The sequence below is a fragment of the Gracilinanus agilis genome, chromosome 1, assembly GCF_016433145.1.
Source record: "Gracilinanus agilis isolate LMUSP501 chromosome 1, AgileGrace, whole genome shotgun sequence".
NCBI classification, from domain to species: domain Eukaryota; kingdom Metazoa; phylum Chordata; class Mammalia; order Didelphimorphia; family Didelphidae; genus Gracilinanus; species Gracilinanus agilis.
In genome coordinates this window covers 332,710,385-332,731,806 of record NC_058130.1, presented here as the reverse complement: position 1 = coordinate 332,731,806, position 21,422 = coordinate 332,710,385, and the positions used below count along the sequence as shown (strand labels likewise).

The following is a 21,422-nucleotide window of genomic DNA, read 5'->3' as shown; positions in this document are numbered from 1 at the left end:
GGTTGGTCATTGTATTGGGCAGAATTCTCAAGTCTTTCCAACTGGGTTAAGTGATTTGTCCAAGAATCACACAACTGTTATGTGTCTGAAGCCAGATTTGATTTCAGGAAGATGAATTTTCCTGACTTCAGCCCTGGCACTCTATCTACTGTGCTACCTAGCTGCCAGTTAACAAATATCCCTTGGCAATTAATAATCATAAATTTATTCATATAATTGTATAATGCATTAATACATTGCAGTATACCTATCTCACCAAGTCAAAAGAAAGAAGAGGGAATAAACATTTTTATAGTGCCGACTGTGTGACAGGTACAATACTAAGCATTTTTTACAAATATTATCTCATTTGATCCTGCAAGGTAGGTGCTATTATTATCCCCATTTTACAGCTGAGCAAACTGAAGCAAACAGAGGTGAACTGATTTCCCCAAGGTCACACAACAAGTAAATGTCAGAGACTGGATTTCAACTTGATTCTTCTTGATTCTACTTATCTGTGATAATGAAAATCATCAAGTTTATGGGAAATATTAAGGATTTTAAGGAAGAAGAATGGTAATTGCTTCATAAATACAGGGTATCCCAAAAGTCTTCATGCAATTTTAGTAGGTTAATTTAAAAGATTAAAACTTCACAAAGTCTTTGAGTACACCTTATTTCTGGCCTTTGTCATAGAATGTGATCTATATGACATTAATAGAAAAGGTTCTCAGTTGGAATGTCAATACACTAGAAGTGCTGTTTTGAGAAGTCCTAATGGGCACATTTTATTTTTATTTTATTTTTATTATTTTTTTTAAACCCTTGTACTTCGGTGTATTGTCTCATAGGTGGAAGATTGGTAAGGGTGGGCAATGGGGGTCAAATGACTTGCCCAGGGTCACACAGCTCGGAAGTGGCTGAGGCCGGGTTTGAACCTAGGATCTCCTAGAGAGTCTCTAGGCCTGACTCTCACTCCACTGAGCTACCCAGCTGCCCCCCGCACATTTTATTTTTTAGGGCAACCTATCCCAACTCCAAATAAGCAAAAGGGCATTTTTTTTCCCCTCAAGGACCCTTTTCTTCAAAGTTTTCCCAGTGTTCTTTTGTTGTACTTCACTTCTAGCTCCTCTGTGGGAGCTCAGGAATGTTTGTTGATTGATTAGGTGTAGACAAAGTCATGCTTTCCTGATGTATTTTTAATTAATTGCATGGCTTTTATTGTTGTTCAGTTGTTTCAGTCATGTCTAGCTCTTACTCACCCCATTTGAGGTTTTCTCGGCAAAGACACTAGAGTGGTTTGCCATTTCTTTCTCCAGCTCATTTTACAAATGATGAAACTGAGGCAAGCAGGGTTAAGTGACTTGCCCTTAGTCACACAATCAGTAACTACCTGAGGCTAGATTTCATCTCAAGAAGATAAATTTTTCTGATTCTAGGACTGTCACCTAGCTGCCCTTTCATGGTTTCAAACCAGATTAATTACTTCATTAAGTATATAACATAACTGCTTGAAGATTTGATTGTTAAATTAGCTCTTATCAGCTAGAATTAAGGAAAATGGTACCTAACTGCTAGGAGAATCGAGAGAGGCATAGTATATAGGGTATAGAATAAGAAGGAATCTGTTTTAAGGAAACCTGTTTTGAAGTCAGAAAATTGGGTTTGCGTCCCAATTCTGAGATTTGTGAGGTAGATGACCATGGAAAAATCACATTACCAGCCTGATGCCACAGAAGAAATTCTGAATAATGTCTGGACTTGAATCCAGGTTCTGCTGGGTGACTTCTGGTATCACCTCACTTTTTTCCATCTCATCTATAAATTGAGAGGGTTGGACTAGGTGTCCTTTAATGTCCCTGCTGGTTGTAGATCTATAGTTTTATGGTGCTATGATCTCTAAGCTTCACTTTCTTCATCTAGAAAATGGTGCTCACTTCCCTCCTCCCTAGGATTAATACTACACGGAAAGTGCATTGCAAATTGTAAAGTGTGACATGCCTGGGAAGTGTTATTATTAGGACACCTTGAGTAAGGCCTTCAGAGGTTAATCTTTCAAACCATTCTACCTTGAAAAGGAAAACACAATAAAGAAAACAGCCATTAAAATGTTGTGCCCTCTTCCCTTTCAATGCATAAGAGAAATCAAAATGAATGGCTGAGTTCCATTGGACAGTGCTAATTTGTTATGCGTATTCTTAGTATTCAATGTTCTCTGTGACTTCCGTACCCAAGGAAACAGATGCTGGATTGTGAAATGGATGCATAAAGTGTTTAAAACTCATCATTATATAATCCCCCATAACCAAGGTCAGACTGGTATGTGAGCTCATGGTAATGACAGGAATTAATTGAATGATAGTGTTGGAGAATTTGCAAAGCAGGTCAAGTTCTGCAAGACCAAGAATCCACTGAAATTTATTTTTTCCTTTCAATATTTGGGCCCTTTCATCCACAGACATGTACTTACTTGCCCTGTAAATTGCTTTTACATCATTATAAACAGCAAAAACTTCACCTCCAACCTAAGAGTGGCATATAATCAAACATGGCCAGGAGTAAAAAAAAAAAAATCTAAATTGGCACAATTGTGTATCCTGTTCCTATGATGGAGCAACCATATAGATGTAGCTGATTAAACCATAAGCTCCATGAGAGGAGGAACTGTGTTTTATTCATCTTTGTGTCTCCCTGCCTCTCCAAATATAGTGTCATATCTGGAAGCTACCTGTTAATTGAATCAATGAATGTGAAGATTCCTTAGTACCTTTTTCTATTATTCAGTAGCCTCTGACATCTTAAATATAGTAGGCATTTAATATTTGTTTGATGAGTTGTACTGATTTCTTCATCCATTGTTTTCCCAATGACAGAATCAGATAAAATGCCATAACTGAGTTTACAGATCCTCCCTTCATGAGTAGGGTGTTTTAAAAATATGACATAATCTGAATAATCCAAGGTCAAATTGGATCTGTAGGAATGTGACCTGGAAAATGGTGCCATATGGTTTAGAGCTTATCATTTCAAGTCTTAAACTCAAGAAGACTCAAGTTATTTTATTTTGTAGGATTTTGAACTCAACAACGAACTCAAGATGAATGTTCTAAATTTGCTGGAGGAAGTCTTGAGAGACCCTGACCTTCTACCCCAAGAAAGGAAAGCCACAGCCAATATACTGAGGTAAAGGCATTGGAAAATGAGTCATTCTCTTTCATTGATTCTATTTCGTGCTTTCTCTTGAACCATCTTATGCCAAAGTAGGATTATCTTCCCAAACACTACTAAGACCAGAATAATAAATAATATCTACTATTTGCATAGTACTTTAAAGTATTTAAAGTGTTTTACATATGTTATCTCATTTCAATGGGTACTAGTGGGATGAAGATGCCCGTAAGCCCAAATGGTTCCAAAAACAAAAATTTACCACCCAAGGCTGTAATGGAACTTGTTCGTCAATGGATGATGGCATATCAACTTCCATTCTTTGGGAATTTCTGTTCTAATGATAATAGCTAACATTTATATAGTGTCTACTATGTGCCAGGCACTGTGCTAAGTGCTTTTCATAAATATTACCTCATCTGGACCTTATAACAATCCTGTGAGATTTATTATCCTGATTTTACAGTTGGGGTAATTGAGGTGAGTGAGGTTAAACGATTTGCCCAGGCCACACAGCTAGTAAGTGTCAGAGATTAGAATTGACTTTCTCATGACTTGAGACCCATCACTCTGTACAGTGTTAGTTAGTGTCTAGCTGCTTAGAACTGTCTTAGAACATTAGGAATTATGATATTGTATGTATTATTCAAAGCAAAATGTGTCTGGATGTAATATATATAAACTAGATAATCACAGAACTAACTAATCATAAAGAGAGCTCTCTGGGGTTCATGGCAGTCCCCCTACCCCCATCAATGCCAGTCACACTATTTCTGCTATTCCAGACAAATATTCTTTAAAATAGTTAGAAGGAGATTCCTTAGCCATCTGTAAAACCCATTCTAGTGTCCAACTGCCCTTGTTATAATGAGTTATCTAATCTAAATCCCTTTTCTTATGTCATTTTAGCTGATTACCAGCTCTCTCCTCAGTGGTATCAGCCTCATCAGTTAATGATAATAGCTCACATTTGTATAGCATTTTAAAGTTCATCAAATTCTTTTCTTCCAGCAACCTTGTAAGGAAAGTAATGCAAGTATTTTCTCTATTTCACAGATGAGGAAACTGAGGCTCAGGGATGGTATATAACTTCCCCCACAGTCACATACTTAAGAAGTGTCAGAACTGGCATTTGAATTTCTGACTCCCAGTGAAGTTGTTCACTTGTTATTTGTCTTCCTCCTCCTCTTTCTCCTGCTTCTCCTTTTTCTCCTCCCATTTATATTGCACTTCAAGATTTGCAAAGAGCCTTAGAAGTATTATCTCACTTTATCTTCACAACAACCCTCTGAGTTAGGTGCTGTTGTCATCTCCATTTTACAAACAAGGAAACTGAGTCATAAAGAAATTAAGTTACTTGCCTAGAGTTAGCCTACTAACAAATATCTGGAGCTGAATTTGAACTCAAGTTTTCCTGACTCCAGTCCAATCTTTTATCCACTTCACCACTTAGCTCTCTAGGCAGTACAACATGCTTCTTCTCAAGAGTCTTTAAAGGGACTGTTAGCCTATAATGGCAGGACCACAGGGGTGGTTTACAGTGAACTTAGAAAGAGGTAATGAAGTGTGTTAAAAAAAAGTGTGCAAGGGTACAATGGGTTTGAGCCAGTCTGGTTTTTAGCTTCAGAATCTTTTAAACATGAGTAAGTTGAGTGTGTATATAGATTTCATAATGTGCGTGCCCTGACCAGAAAAGCTACTCTGTGGTTAGCATGTCAGCATTTTTCATTTGTTGCTATTGCATTGTTTCAGAGTCCCAGGGAGTGTGGGAGACAAGTTCAGTGTGAACCGAAGTGATTCTTGATGATGTATGACAGGGAATTACAAGGTTACCAGAAAGTCTTTTAGCAGAAGCACAGGACAGCCTGATGATGCTCATGCTATAACAGGGTCCCTGAATTAGCCTCAACAAGCAGTGCCAGTGATGAAGAAGAGGCTGAAGGATCAAGCCCCAAGTCCCTGCCCAATTAGACTCTTTTCCCCTTCCCCTTCCCCCTTTACCTAGAACCTGACCCATAGAAACTGGCTAGAAATGAGAGAAAACCTTCTAACTCTGGATTCTATTGGCCAGGCTTGATGGGGCTAAGTGGACAAATCAGAAACACCAGACTTAAAGGCAGCAGCAACTAAGAGATTTGTTGGAACAATCATGATTGACTTCCTCTGACTTCTCTAGCCTTGGCTCCAAGAAAATGTTGTGGTGTCAACTCTTACTCCAAGGAACCTTGTTTCTTTTCCATGGGTTTCTGCCTCTGACTCCTTTAAGCTGTAAACCATTTCCCTTTTATATATAGCTGCCTTGTACCTTTATTAAATCTTGCCATCTTCTCCCTTGCTCAATACCAACTCTGGTCCTTTGATTTCCCAGTTAACCAACCCAGTTTGCCTCATACCCTTTGTCCTTTAATTCCTTATGCTAGTCAGTCATCAAGAATTTATTAAGTACCACAACTGCTATAGGTACAAAGATTTCATTCAAATCCTGCTAAGATGTGAAAAACTCACAGGAGCAAAAAGCTTCTTAGTGTACTATTGTCAGGATATAATTTCAGACTAAGAAATGAAGCTTTTGGTCTTGGAAAAATCCCTGGAAAGCTATCTCTGTATATTTAGGACCAATTTTTTGGTATCAAATGTCCCATAATTTTAATTTGTGAACTAATCAACTTTGGTGAACAATTTTTTAGAAAAGAGTGAGCTGGAAATGTGAAGAGATTAGAACAGTATTCCACCCCAGCACAGTTAACAGAATGTAAGTTAAGTATATTTTAGGCTGGTTAGATCACAAACATCTCTTTGAGAAAAGACTAGATTAGTTGGTGATTTCTATCAGTATACATCTACCTAGAAGACATTTTGGGGGAAGGAAAGGAGAGTGAGGAAAAGGCAATTAAAATATGATACTCAGAAAACAATGATTCAAAGCTGTTTCAATCTAAAGAGAAAAGATGTGATATAATGGAGAGAGCCTTGGACTCTTGAGTCAGAAGGCATGGGTTCAAAAATATGGCCCTCGGTAAGTCACTTGACCTCTGGGCCTCAACTTCTGCATCAAAAAAAATGAAAAAAAAATTGACTATAAAAAAGCAAGCAAGCAAGCTTTGATTTCCTTTGATGTGAGATTATATTTTTGAGGGAGTGACCCCCTCCTTTGAGTGCTAGTATGATGCAATGAAAAGAGGACTGGATTTGGAATCAGAAAGCCAGGGTCCAAAACCCAACTCTGCCTTTTAATACCTATAAGATTACTTCCCCCACTCTTGGCCTCAGTTTTCCTCATTTGGTGGAAATGATCTCTTGCCATTCTAAATGTGAAGTAGGTCTAATAATACGCTAGAACTGTAGTTAGGGGATTTGGAATTATTTCTCCTCTGTGGAGACCTGGGGAAGTGGGCAAATGAAGAACTTGAACTGAGAACAGTTTGATTTCTGTTCATATCTCATCTCTGCTCTGCTCTTAAGGCTTGGGCTGATGGTGTGTCACTCAGCCAGAAAACAGTAGCTTAAGGCAGGATTTCGAAGGGAATTCAGACTAAATCAGGAAGAATGCGTCTACTTCTGGCCACTGGAAGGAGCTGATGAGATATAGACAGGCTCCTTGGAGGGAGTACATATGTCAACAAGGCCACATGGCCCTATTGAGACTAAGCCCAGATGCTAGCTTGAAATAGCTAATGAAGTTTTTATTGTAGAAACCAATTATTAAAATATGGTTCAGGTAAATGAACAAGGATAAGAATTCCAAGGACACAGAACCATAAAAATATCCAAGACAAGGGGCTCAGATTGAGAGTCAGGCTTAGAAACAGGAGGTCCTGGGTTCAAATGTGACTTTAGACTCTTCCTGTGGACCTAGGCAAGTCATTTGGCACTGCCTAGCCCTTTCCACTCTTCTGCCTTGGAACCAATACACAGTATTGATTCTATGATGAAAGGTAAGGGTTCAAAAAAAAATGTCCAAGACATAAGTAAAGAATGCTGCTACAAATTCTGAGAAAGATTTGAAAATCCCATTATATCTGGAAGATTTTTTCTTAATCAAAAATTTTTATCAAAATTCGCCTAAGGCCACAAGTCTTAATTTTTAATATTTCTGGTTGTCTTCACTTGTCCTTGTAGAGTTTTTCTCTTCTTCCTTTAACCTCATGGCTTTTTCTTACCCATATTTCTTTGTTGTATTGTGCATTTTCTTCTATTCACTTGTGACTTCAGTCTCCCTTTCTGAATTAGACTTTTGTGCTAGAATCAGACCAGATCTTTTCTCTTCTAATCTCTTGGTTATGGATGCCTCAGCTGCTGTAGTCTGCATCCAGTAAAGATTGCCTTCTTCTGGAATAACCATCCTGCCATTCTGCCTTTCACAGTGGGTTGGGCCATAATATAGACATTTGCTGGTTTTATCATCATCATATTCGTCTAAAGTGTTATATGAAGTTCTAGACTACTTTTGAGGAATAAAAGTCTATTGTATTTCTATTAGCGTATAGGTTATTAGCAAAACAAGCTATAATCTTACCTTTGTGTTATATTTGTCTCACATAGGAGCACAACACAAAAAAGTACATCAAATTCATACTTAAACTATTAAGATTATACCCAAGACTTTTAGGTATCAGATCTCCTACTTAACTGTCCAATATATATCCCAGTTGGGGGATAATATAATTAAGCTATGCAGATAGGTGGGCAGCATATAAGAATAGGGAGATCTTAGATCAGTTTAAGTCCAGAGGGAGAACAGAGGCAGAGAAATGTAGCTCTGGTGAGTTGGTTACTTCAAATGATGTTTATATTTTATTGTTTCATCCCTGGGAAAAATCTTGTGCATTGGACTTTACCGAATGCTGCCTGAATTCTTGGGACACTGAACACCAGAAGGCTGGATGTTACAATGTCAACAACAGTCATTTCCTTAATACCTTGTAAACTCTTCTCCTCCCACGTGGAAGGGCCTGAGCTTTGACAACAAGGAAACATTAATTTCCCAGCTTCCCATATGAACCTAGATCAGAAGTTCATAACCTGGAATCTGTGAACTTCTAGAAAAAACATTGATAACTCTATTTGAATATAATTGGTCTCCCTGGCACTCCTGTGTGTGATCCTATTTTATGCATTTAAGAATATTATTCTGAGAAGGGTCCATAAGCTTTACCAGAATTCCCTTTGAGGGCATGACTGTACTTGGGTTGTACCTAAGACATCTACTCACCACCTAAACTTTTGAGTCCATGACTCAAAAAAGGTTAAGAACTCCTAAGCTAGTATAACAGAGAAGTTTCAAATGTAATGCTAGCAGCTCTTCCACTTACTTGGTTCAAAGGAACTCATAATCCTACCTAGTGTTGAAGTGGTTTCATACCCATGATCTTATACTACTTGAATATATAATGATTGATTGAACTCTCACTCATAGTATAATGTTACAAGGCCAGACCTTTTTTCCTCTTGGAGTCTTGTACCCTGAGACCCAGGCTTGCTAGAAAGAAGGAGACACAGAGAGATAGAGAGACAGAGAGACAAATATAGATAGATAGATAGATAGATAGATAGATAGATAGATAGATAGATAGATAGATAGATAGATAGAAAGAAAGAAAGAAAGAAAGAAAGAAAGAAAGAAAGAAAGAAAGAAAGAAAGAAAGGAAGGAAGGAAGGAAGGAAGGAAGGAAGGAAGGAAGGAAGGAAGAAAGAAAGAAAGAAAGAACACTTGGATCTTTCTCAGAGGCTGTGAAAAATTTTCACATAAAAAATTGATTGACAGCAAGATTTCATATTAACAATAAACATATAAATAAATGTCATCAGTGGAAATCCTTCCCCCAAATGATACTAGACAGGATGATTTGTTATTAAGTATTTTTATGGTTAAAGAGAAAGTATGTTCTTGTTCTTCATTTCAATTTGATATTTCTTAAATGCTTGTTATGTGAAATTCATTATGCCAAGCCAGGGATGAGGGCAGCCAACAGGGGCCAGGTGGTATCTGGCTTGCACTGCTGGTCCAGGCTGGCAAGGTCTGGAGTCTGGGAGAACATGAAGTCAGTCCATAAGGGAAGCAGAGATAACACTGTGTGGTTTTAATTGTATAGTTGTCCTAAAATCCAGAGTTTGAAAATCTTTTGGAGGAATTTTAGGAGAAGAGACTCACCAGCACCTTGAACTGGGAAAGTGAATTTTTTGAAGAAGGTGCCATTGGAGATGCCTGCAGAAACCACGCAGTGCATCAAGAAATCCAGAATGAATTGATCTGAAGGGAGTTGAACACATTTATTTTAAATGTAAATTCTTATGCCAAAGGGGAATGCCCCCAATTGGCTTTTTTTTGTCAGTGTGTCTATTAATTATTGTTTTTGTTTTCTTTAGTTTTTCTTTCTTTCTCTCTTGTTCCCAGGTTGCTGTAATTTCCCCTTAGAAAAGGCAATGCTTTATACACCTTTAGTGGGAGAATCCTGAGAGATATACATTGGTTATTTGAAATGATTCATTGGGGAGACTAGGTATGTTAATCTCCCAAGACCCTCAGTTGTGGAGATTTCAACATGCTCATCTCCCAATAGAATCACAGAGGGAGGGGACTGTGAGAAGGGAATTTGTATTTTGATTTGATCAATCAGACTTCCCTTCCATTTGTTTTAAATTTGGGTCAACCAGCACCCAGGGAATTGATCCCACAGGCATTGCCCCCCTGGGTGGTATCAGGCTAATTGAGGAATTGTGATTGGTTCCTGGTAGGTGATATAGGAGAGCTAGTGGGTGAAGGGAATGGCATATAAGGTGAGACCTGGCAGGAAGCAGAGGAGGGTTGTTTTTGAGGCTGAGATTTGGAGACAGACTCTGGGTGGTTAGGCTTTTGGTTGTTAGGCTAGGTAATTCTTTACCTCCTTTCTATATTTCCCTCTCTTATTATCTTTATCTTACTACAATAAAGCTATTAGAGCTATTAACAGTCTTGTGACTTAAGGGTTAATTTCTATAAATGGTGGCCACAACATTTTTTTACTCATAACTTAGTCAAATCCATTCTAACCATTACAAACACCAAAGATGGGCTCAGATTTGAGGCAGTGGCTATTGGCTGTGTGTCCTGATGTCAGATGGCTGCTGAGTACTGATCATGTATTATAATAGGTTTTAATCACTGCCAGAAGATGATTGGAGGTGAGTTTTTTCCTTAATTAGGCAAAAATGAAGAGATCCTTACTCTTCAGAAGGAAAAAGGATCCCTGGTTTCTCTGACTTCTTTTGTGGCTCAGCTCAGATCCCACCTTCTTTAAGAAGTCTTTTCTGCAATCCCTCCTCATCCCTACTCCCTCATAGTTAATGACTTCTCTCTGAGATTATCTTTCAGCTACCCTGTATATATCTTATAAGAATATGGTTGCTCATATATAGTCTTCTCTTTCAGAAGGTAAGCTCCTTGGGGTCAGGGACTATATTTTTGCCTTTGTTTCCCTAGTGACAGCAAATGCTTAATAAGTTCTTGTTAATTTGACTTGAGCAAGTTGTCCGGCAAAGAAATAAGGCTTATGAATGTTAAGTAAATTCAAATCAAAGTATTTCCCATATGACACGTACAACACATAGCCTATATTAGTTAAATTCAGCCCTGAAAGAAAATAGGATGGAATGCTAATCATTGAAGAAGACATCAAATATCATATGGTAATAAGACAAGAACTATTACTTATTAATGATAATACAGCTAAGATACTTTTTCTAGTGAATTTTTCCATGTTCAAGGTTGATTAGTCCATTGTCAAGCTCTGAAAGGAAAAAGAACGTCAGGATCCATATAACAATACAGTGATTGATAATTTAATCTTGGCCATCTCACCACAGCTTACTTATATAATGGTCATTAATTCTCCAATGAAAATCACGTAAGCTATTCAGCAATTGGGAATCCATGTTTGGGCAAACTGAAATCAAAAGACAACAGAGTGAATATAGATGACTTTGCAAGACCTTTGCATTTCTAAAAATACCACAAAGAAAGATTGCCTGATAGTAATCTCCAAATCTTTCAATCTATTGGAGAGACTGATTTAGTTTTAGAAAACCACAAAAAAAATACTAACCTTTAAGGTACCTCTCTACTGAAGGATAAGATTCAGAAAAGGAATTACTGCAAAATTTGCAAAGGCTCAATGTGGAATCAACAAAACCATTTGAGGCGTCTATATGATGCAGTGGACAGAGCATTGGAAATGAGAAGTCCAGAATTCAAAACTAGCCTCAGAGATTTATTAGCTGTTTGACATTGGGAAAGTCACTTAACCTATGTTTACCTCATTTTCCTCAAATGTAAAATGGGGGTAACAATAGTACTTACTTCCAAGAGTTGTGAGGATCAAATAAGATAATATTTGTAAAGAAATCTGGAAACTTTAAAGCATTATATTATTGCCACTATTATTTTGAATATTCATAATGATTAATAGGCAAAGTTATAGGATAGTAATGATCTTGAAATCTATTGGGGTAAGAGAATAGTGAGATTTTAAATTCTTGACCCAGCCTAATATAAAAAAGCATCACCACAGAATCATAATAACAATTAGACCTAGAAATCACATAATTTTATTCTCTCATTTTATGCATGAAGAAAGTGAGGCATAGAGGAAATTATGATTTACCCAAGTTTATATAATTAATTAAAATATAACAAGGATTTGAAACTAGATCTTCTGACTCAAAATCCAGTACTCTTTCTCCTAAACCTTGCTGCTTCCCAAACTAGTAAATGGCTCTGGACTAATAGACTTCTTTCCATAAGTCTACTTTTACTTGAGACTTTTATTATGTTTCAACTTTTCTCTGGGGTGAAATAAGGCTACCATTAGTCAGAAACTGTTAGTTTGAATGCTTACATGGGCACTGGGACTCTTTTGTCCACATCATTGGAGGCCTAGACATGAGATATATTCTGATATTCTCAGATGAAGTGTGGGTAGAGACAAAATGAGTCAGATTTTGAGTCTCAGGGATATCCTGGGTGGAGACACAAGCCAAAGAGAAGGATATTGGAGCAGCTCCTGAGATTGAATCTAGTTCTTGTAAACCCAGAATATGGGAATCTGGGCCACAGATTACAATAGAGGGTGTCTCAAAAATCTTAGTGCTGTTTTAGCCTTGAATAGACTTTTGGAATGCCCTATATTTGCAATGTATATTTTTCTGTCCTTTAACCTAAAAGACCCAGAAAACAAGCTTGACACCATTGAGAACATATTTCTCTCCGAAAGTCAAAGTTTATTTTAACTATAAGTTTGGTACTTCTGACCTCTGGTATTAGCAAACATTCTATTAGGCCCATGCCAAAATATTCCCGGTACCAGTAGAATTTGCATAGCTCACAAATAGGAAATACATTAGACATATGGAGAATTTGACTCAACAAATTAGCTATGTAAAAAAAAAAAACCAAAAACCCTTACCTTCTGGCTTAGAATAGGTAGCAAGTATTAGTTCCAAGACAGAAGAGCAATAAAGGCTAGAAAACTGGGGTTGAGTGAATTGCTCAGGGTCACCCAGCTAGGAAGTATCTGAGATCAGATTTGAACCCAAGACCTCCCATCTCCAAGCTTGACTCTCTATCCATGGAGTGACCTATTTGACCCAGCTATTTTTTTTAAAAAATACATTTCCTAAATCATTCAATACCCTATTCTACTTGAGATACTTGATAGAAGCAGATATCAGCTTTAGCCTGTCCAATCAAACTTCTACCTTTTTCCCCATGCTCAATGGAAAAGAACTACCAGGATTTTTATTATAAATTCTTTTCGATACCAAGAATAATGTAACCACCATCTAATAACATAGCCTTGGATATACTTGCAGAAGAGATGGAAGTGGTGATCATGAGAACTTGGTCCTCAAATATATGTGTGATCTCATTGATTTGTGAGTTACCTCCAGCAATGATCCATACCTACCATCCTGTCCTCAGAACAGCATCGAGAAAATAATAGGTGCTGAAAAAATGCTTACTTCTCTCCTGGCCTGCATCTTTCCTATGTCCTCCTAATTTTCCATAGATGGTCGTGCCAAATCCCACCATTTTGCTGCAGACTTTCCTCAGACTTCTTAAAGATACCTCTGGATACCCACCTGATATTCCTCACCTTCAACCGCTGTTAAGAAAATTCATGGAATAGGAGATTACTAGCTACTGGAGGAGTCAGTAAAAGCCTATTACAGGAAGTAAGAAGCATATGAGCTACACATTCCAGAAGGTAAAAGTTAGGCATGAGAGGACAGCTTGAGCAATGAAGTAGAGATGGAAACTAGAGATGAAACATCATGTATGGGGAGCAACCAGAAAGCCAGTTTGGCAGGAACATTGAGTACATTAGGAGGACTACTGTGTAATCAGCCTGGAAAAATAGGTTGAAGCCAGTTTGTGTGATAAACTTTAAAGGCCAAGTAGAGTGGTTTGTACTTTGTCCCAGACACGTAATGGAACCACAGAAGGTTCTGGAATAGGGAAGTGACACAGTCAGACCTACAATGTAATATACATATGGCAGCTTTATGAAAAATACATTGAAGTGGAAAGAGACTGGAAACAAGGACTACAATTAGGAGGCTACTACAGTTAATCCAGATGAGAGGTGATAAAGGTCGAAATTAGGGTGTTGTCCATATGAGTAGAGAGGAAGGGACAGAGGCGAGAGATTTGGGGGAATCAGAGTCAACAAGAATTGGCAATTATTTATATGTCAGTGATGATTTAATAGTGAACAGTCAAGGATGACTGAATCTTAGGCTACAAACCTAGTTGACTATTTTGGACAGGCACGTTTGGACAGTTCTTTTCCATTGAGAAGCTCAGAGGACATCAAAGTGGGGGCTCCCAGCAGGTAGTCAGAGATGTAGGACTGGAACTATAATCAGGGATAGATAGGTGGATTTGGGATCATCTATGTAGAGTTAATAATTATTGGACCAGTGGCAGCTGATGACATTACTAAGAGTCTGTATAGAGAGAAGAGAAAAGGGTCCAGGATACCCATACATAGAGGGCAGGATATGCATGATATCTCTACAAAAAACCTGAGCAGCATCAATCAAAGTAATAGGAAGATCATTAGCATTTCTATATATTTCCAACACATCGCAGCAGGAAGAGTTAGAAAGAGAAATTCCATTTAAAATCACCCTAGACAGTATAAAATACTTAGGAATCTATCTGCCAAGACAAACACAGGAATTATACAAACACAACTATGAAAGCCTTTCCACCCAATTAAAACTAGACCTAAACAACTGGAAAAACATTGATCGCTCATGGGTAGGACTGTTATGAGTAAGATTAGATTAGCTAGTTATTAGGTATTGATTATATATTGATTAGGAAGTACCTAGCAGGAAGGAGCTGGAGCTGGGAATTCCAGGTTGGAATGAAGGAGGAGGAAGTCTATCTGTGTTCTGGGTGTGGACTCCATGAGGGGTAGGCAAAAACTGTTGCCAGCTTGGGAGACCTCAGAGCAAAGGACACCTTGTACCCTGTTTTCCCCTGGATCCTGTGTGGTGTGGCATTTAAGGAAAGAACAAGAGAAGAGGACAGTGCTTCAAGCAAACCCCTTACTACTTGGTTCCTGAGACAACTGTAGCTCCTGGCATCCAGACATCATCAGTGGATTGCAGTGAGAAATCCCAAAGCCACAAAAGCCCCAGCTGCACTCAAGCCTGGCAGGTTCCAGGTTTGAGGCAGAAACCCAGAGACTCCAGTATAGCTCCTTGGGCCCTGCTAGTTAGATAGCTTAAATGAGTGTAGTTGAATAAGTCCTTCCCTGTCCCTTTGGGTTTTGTTATTAGGTGTTAAGATTTTAGAGTAGTCATTCCTAACCCTCCTTTTAGTTGTTTCTAATTAAAACCCAATTTCACCTTGTTACCTTGTCAGTTAATTCAAGGCCTCTGGCCAGAGTGACAGTTGGCTGTTATTTTCTCAGTTGGGAGTGGTGTAGCTGTACAAGACTTCAGTGTCCAGTTTTAGTCTCTCTTACATCCCAGAGAGTGTTCCCACAAACCCCATAGTTGATTTTAATATCCCTGGTGACCCCATTACTTATCTTTTCTTACAGGACGAGCTAACATAATAAAAATGACCATCTTACCCAAATTAATTTACCTATTTAGTGCTATACCTATCAAAGTACCAAAAAACTTTTTTACTAAATTAGAAAAAACTATAACAAAGTTCATTTGGAAGAACAAAAGACCAAGAATATCAAGGGAAATAATGAAAAAATATGAAGGAAGGTGGCCTAGCAGTACCAGATCTTAAACTGTACTACAAAGCATTAGCCATCAAAACAATATGGTACTGGTGAAGAGACAGAAAGGAGGATCAGTGGAATAGACTAGGGTTAAAGCGACCTCAGCAAGACAATTTTCAATAAACCTAAAGAATCCAGCTTTTAGGACAAAAACCCACTATTTGACAAAAACTGCTAGGAAAATTGGAAAACAACATGGGAGAGATTGGGCTTAGATCAACATCTTACACCCTTCACCAAGATAAACTCAGAATGGGTGAATGGCTTGAATATAAAGAAGGAAACTATAGTAAAATTGGGTGAGCACAGAATAGTATACCTCTCAGATCTATGGGAAGGGAAAGATTTTAAAACTAAGCAAGAGTTAGAAAAAAATCACAAAATGTAAAATAAATAATTTTGACTGCATTAAACTAAAAAGGTTTTGTACAGACAAAACCAATGCTACCAAAATTAGAAGGGAAACAACAAATTGGGAAAAAATCTTTATAACAAAAATCTCAGAAAAAGGTCTAATCACTCAAATATGCAAGGAGCTAAATCAATTGTACAAAAAATCAAACCATCTCCCAATGAATAAATGGACAAGAGACATGAATAGGCAATTCTCAGATAAAGAAATCAAAACTATCAATAAGCACTTGAAAAAGTGTTCTAAATCTCTAATAATTAGAGAAATGCAAATCAAAACAACTCTGAAGTATCACCTCACACCTAGCAGATTAGCTAAAATGACAACAAAGGAGAGTAATGAATGTTGGAGGGGATGTGGCAAAATTGGGACATTAATGCATTGCTGGTGGAGTTGTAAACTGATCCAACCATTCTGGCTGGCAATTTGGAACTATGCTCAAAGGGCTTTAAAAGACCATCTGCCTTTTGATCCAGCTATAGCACTGCTCAGATTATACCCCAAAGAAATAATAAGGAAAAAGACTTGTACAAAAATATTTATAGCCATACTCTTTGTGGTGTCAAAAAAATTGGAAAATAAGAGAATGTCCTTCGATTGGGGAATGGCTGAACAAATTGTGGTATCTGTTGGTGATGGAATACTATTGTGCTCAAAGGAATAAAGAACTGGAGGTATTCCATGTGAACTGGAAAGACCTCCAGGAATTGATGCAGAGTGAAAGGAGAAGATCCAGGAGAACATTGTACACGGAGACTGATACACTGTGGTACAATTGAGCATAATGGACTTTTATACTAGCAGCAATGCAAGGTTCCAGAGCAAGGCTGAGGGACTTATGAGAAAGAAAACTAGCCACATTGAGAGGAAGAACTGTGGGAGGAGAAACACAAAAGAAAAACAACTGCTTAAACACATAGGCTGTTGGGGATATTATTGGGGACATAGACATTAAATGATAACTCTAGTCCAACTATCAATAATATGGAATTAGGTCTTGATCAATGATACGTGTAAAACCCAGTGGAATTGTGCGTTGGCTAAGGGGGGGGTTGGGAGGATTGGGGGAGAGGGAAAGAACATGAAATATGTAACTAGGAGAGAATATTCAAAATAAAAAAATAATTAAAAAAACACAAAGTAATAGGAAGAGAAGAGAAGGAAGAGAAGTATCAATAAAAACCAAGGAGGGAGAGAGTATCCTTGAGAACTGGGTTATCAACAGTAAGAGATTGAAAAGAGGTCAGGAAGAAATGGCATTCAATGAATGTTAATTCATCTAAGTAATGGTAATTAGCATAGCATATAACAAAGGACTTTCATATAAGATGTACCTTTTATCCCTATGGCAAATTTTGATGGCGTATGGATCTCCAAATATCATTATTTTAGCTCAGAATTCCTATACTGAAAGCAAGTATAAAGTGAATAGATAGGGTACTGGACTGGGAGTTTAGAAGACTTGGGTTTAAATTCTGCCTCAGCTGCTAACTAGTTGAGTGATTCTAGGCAACTCACTTGACTTCAGATTCCTCCCCTGGAAAATGAAAAGAGTTGGTTTCAGTGGCCTCTAAGGACTCTTCCAACTCTAGATACATGATCCTAGTTTCTCAAGGATTTATGAGTACTTTTATAAGCTACATAGCCAAATACTGCAGGTATACCACCAATACATCTAACTTTCGCAGAAACAGACTCACATCCTAAAAGCTAGACTTTTGGAACCTCAACAAAATCAATACCATGCAAATTGAATCTATCTTATCAGAAAGTGAACTTCCTCATTTTAAGTCCAAAATTACCATGATGCAATTGTATCATCTAGAACAGTGATTCCCAAAGTGGGCGCCACCACCCCCTCGTGGGTGCTGCAACGATCCAGGGGAGCGGTGATGGTCACAGGTGCATTCATCTTTCCTATTAATTGCTATTAAAATTTTAAAAAATTAATTTCCAGGGGGCTAAGTAATATTTTTTTCTGGAAAGGGGTCAGTAGGCCAAAAAAGTTTGGGAACCACTGATCTAGAATATCTCGTGTATAGAGGCACCCCAGGACCAAAGAAATCTGAGTCCACCTCCATTTAGAATTGTTCACTAGCTTTTCAGAATCAGGAAGACTCACCTTCAAGAGTTCAAAATCAGGCTTCAGACATTTTCTACTTTGGGTGATCCTGGTCAATCCACTTAGCCCTGTTTGCCTCATCTGTAAAATGAGTTAGAGAAAGAAATTTCAAACCACTCCAATATCTTTGCCAAGAAAACCCAAAGTGGAGTCTCAAAGAGTTGGACGTAACTAGAATTCAAGTTTTATGTCCCATTCATTGCTCTTTATACCATAGCAGGATACTTTCTATGGCTTAGTCAGTGCAGCATATATAAGCTTGGTTATTATGCAATCATATTCTTATGATGGTTAATTATATTTATAATGCTTTGAGATTCTTTAAGCACATTTTTGGTATTATTTTCATTCTGTCCTTACATAGCCTGCAGACTTACTGACATTTACAACTCAAAAAAATTTAACTAATAAGTGAATAAATTAAACATTTATTAAGTGCTCACTATGAGCAGAACACTGTACTAAATGCTGGGGCTTCTAAGGGAAAAGTCAGACAGCCCTTGCTTACTCACAAGGAGCTAATATTCTACTGAGGATAATGCATTTGGAAAGTTTTAGCTCCAAGATGGATAGTGTTGTGTGCAGGCCTAGACAATCTAGTGGCAGTGCTACCAACAAAATTAAGAGATGTTTCCTTTGTTCAAAAATTGGCCATGTGGTAAGGGATTGTAGATATAAGTCCCAGATTAACTTTGGAAACAGGAATAATAACAATAACAACAGGAGGAATACATACTACAATTCCAGATACAATAGTAACACCAATAATACCAACAGGGACAACAATAGTAGATACAGTGATAAGGTGAAGGCTAGATGTTGTGATCATGACTGTGCCAAGTTTAGTAGGTCCCCAAACTTGTCAAAAATGGAAGAATACCTGTCCCAAGGTGCTAGACCTCGTACACTATGAACCGAGGAAGCAGCCTTAGAGAAAGCAGTTGTTGCAAGAAAAGAGAAAGGCAGTGATAATGATGTAGCAAAGGAATGTGAGAAGAACAAAATGGGTGCATTATCATCATAACAATAAAAAATGCCAATGGTCTTCAGGAGACAATAGCAAAGAAGATGCTATATTTCTTCTTTATTATTATTTCTATTGATAAAATCACATAAATTTCTTATGGTTTCACACAGCTAGAAAGTATCTGCAGCCAGATTTGAACCCAGGTTCTCCTGACTCCAGGCCTGGTGCTCTATTCACTGAGTTACCTAGCTGCCCCTAAGTTTCTGATGCTGACCCATTTAATAGGACTTTATTGTCAAGCATTTTCCTTTCTGGGTCTTCAGAAACTGTGGGTGTAGCATCTACAGGAGCATCTCCATAGAGATTGCTTCCTAGCATAATGGCTAGGGCACTGGGCTGGAAGCAGAACTAGTCCCCAGACTCTTGGCCCTGGGCTGTCCCCATCAGAGTCTGAAAAGAGACAGTGGCCATGGTGGTAGTGGTAGTTTGACTGGCATGTCACCTCCTGTCTTTACTTCAGGGTTGTCCCATGGCCTGTCCTATGGTTAACAGTTGGTGGGGATGGCTTGGCCCCTTCTCCATAGGATTTGCTTTCTTGGATTATGACTGTGAGGACCTGACTAAAAGCAAAACCAGTGGTCTAGGGGATGTAGCCACTCCCAGGATTCTTGCGCTTTTCTGCCTTCTAGTGACAGTTGGTCAGTAGCTGTTGATGGTGATGAGGAAAGTAAGACCTTTCCCTGCAATGATTTCTCTATGCAATGATGGCTGAGGGGGCGAGTTTGGAAACAAGTCTGGTGATTAGGGAACACTGCTATTCCCAAGGCTCTTGGGTTTAGGATCTTGAGCTGTCTCCACCAAGATCTGAGAATCTCTTATATCCAACCTCTCTCTTTTTCACATAGCCACGGCACTTAAGTTCAAGACCCCATCACCAATCATTTGAATTATTGCATAGGCTTCCAGTTTCTCATGTCTTCCTTCTTCAGTCTATCCTCCACACAGCTGCCATAAGAGAGAGAGAGAGAGAGAGAGAGAGAGAGAGAGAGAGAGAGAGAGAGAGAGAGAGAGAGAGAGAGAATGTATGTATGTGTGTAATAGAAAGAAGGCTAGTTTGATTGGAAAGAAGAGTGTGTGGAGGGGTATCTGTTGATGTCCTCATTTTTCTCATTCTCAGGCTTTGCTCCCTAAGGCTGTCTGAGTGTCTAATGACATAATGTGCCCTTTTAGAGAATAAGAAAAAAATCTCCCTTCCTTCCTTCTTATTTTACAGTTCTGGGTAAATGATGAACCACAAACACATCAATAGGTTAGGGGGATTTCTACCCTAAGTAGAGAAAGACTTCTTCACCTCAAAATAGGCATATGAGAACAGTTTGTTCCAGTGGCCATGAAAGCTGGTGCTGAAGTAGGTGCTCTAGAGTACTTAGAGCCATGTTGGCAAACCTCTGGCACACATGGTGGAGTGGGCCAGAAGGGGCTACTCCCTTCCCCTTCTCCACAAGTGCCTGAAGACATTTCTTCTATCACCTGCTTCTCTGCCCAGCAGCCCAATGGGAATGCTTCCTCCCTCCCCTGTCTGAGGTGAGGCAGGGGGCTCGTATATGGCGTGAGGGTTGCAGTTTGGGCATTTGATCTCTGAAAGGTTCACATCACTGACTTAGACTTTGGTCAGACATCAAAGATACCAAGGTCATCCAGTATATCCAGGCTATCACCAGTCTTCCTGACTTTTGTCTTAAAACTGAACTTGGATGACTCTGGAAGAAAATGTGAGGCTCATGACTGTGCAGCTCTGCCTCACTTCACTTACTCAAAAGTCTAGACATCACTCCTCATGTCATTGGACCTTTTTAAAAATGAAGGACAAAAAACAACATTTTGCATTTGCTGACTAGACTCTGCATATTGTCTGTGAGTCAAGTTGGGGGTGGAGAGGGGAACAAGAGTCAGAGCTGTGAAATGGGATCAGGATTGACAAGTTTGTGGTCTTTGAAGCCTTGCTCAGGACACAGCAGAGTATCAGGAAAAGGGTATGTCTTTGAGACAAAGACCCAGTAGTGATATTGTTGGGTTAAAGGGTATGGGTTTTATAGCCCTTTAAGGCATGTTTCAAAATTACTCTCCAGTAGGGTTCTATCGGTTCACAGTTCTAGCAACAGTGCTATTAGTATCCCAATTTTCCCATATCCCGTCTAACAATTATCATTTTCCTTTTTGTTATTTTAACTAATCTAATAGAGATGAGGTGGTACCTCAGAGATGTTTTAGTTTACATTTCTTATCAATACTGTCTTAGAATATTTTTTCATATGACTAAAGATAGTTTCAATTTTTTAAATCTGAGAACTGCCTATCATATCCTTTGACTATTTGTCAGTTGGGCAATACCTTGTATTCTTATAAATTTGAAGAGAATATGTTTTTCATCCCTAGCTTCCATTTATATTATGTATATCTTTTGTGTTCAACTTCTAGTACAGT

The 21,422-nt window shown here is 38.4% G+C and overlaps 1 protein-coding gene across 3 annotated transcripts in view; it reads left to right on the top strand.

Annotated features, from left to right (window-relative positions):
* The window catches only part of RASGRF2 (Ras protein specific guanine nucleotide releasing factor 2), a 337,564-nt gene that overhangs the window by 299,083 nt on the left and 17,059 nt on the right, over positions 1-21,422 (top strand). For all 3 annotated transcript variants that reach the window (XM_044662962.1, XM_044662957.1, XM_044662951.1), the window contains exon 19: positions 3,053-3,165. In XM_044662962.1, the coding sequence (XP_044518897.1) occupies positions 3,053-3,165 (113 nt within the window). The remainder of the gene's footprint in view (positions 1-3,052; positions 3,166-21,422) is intronic.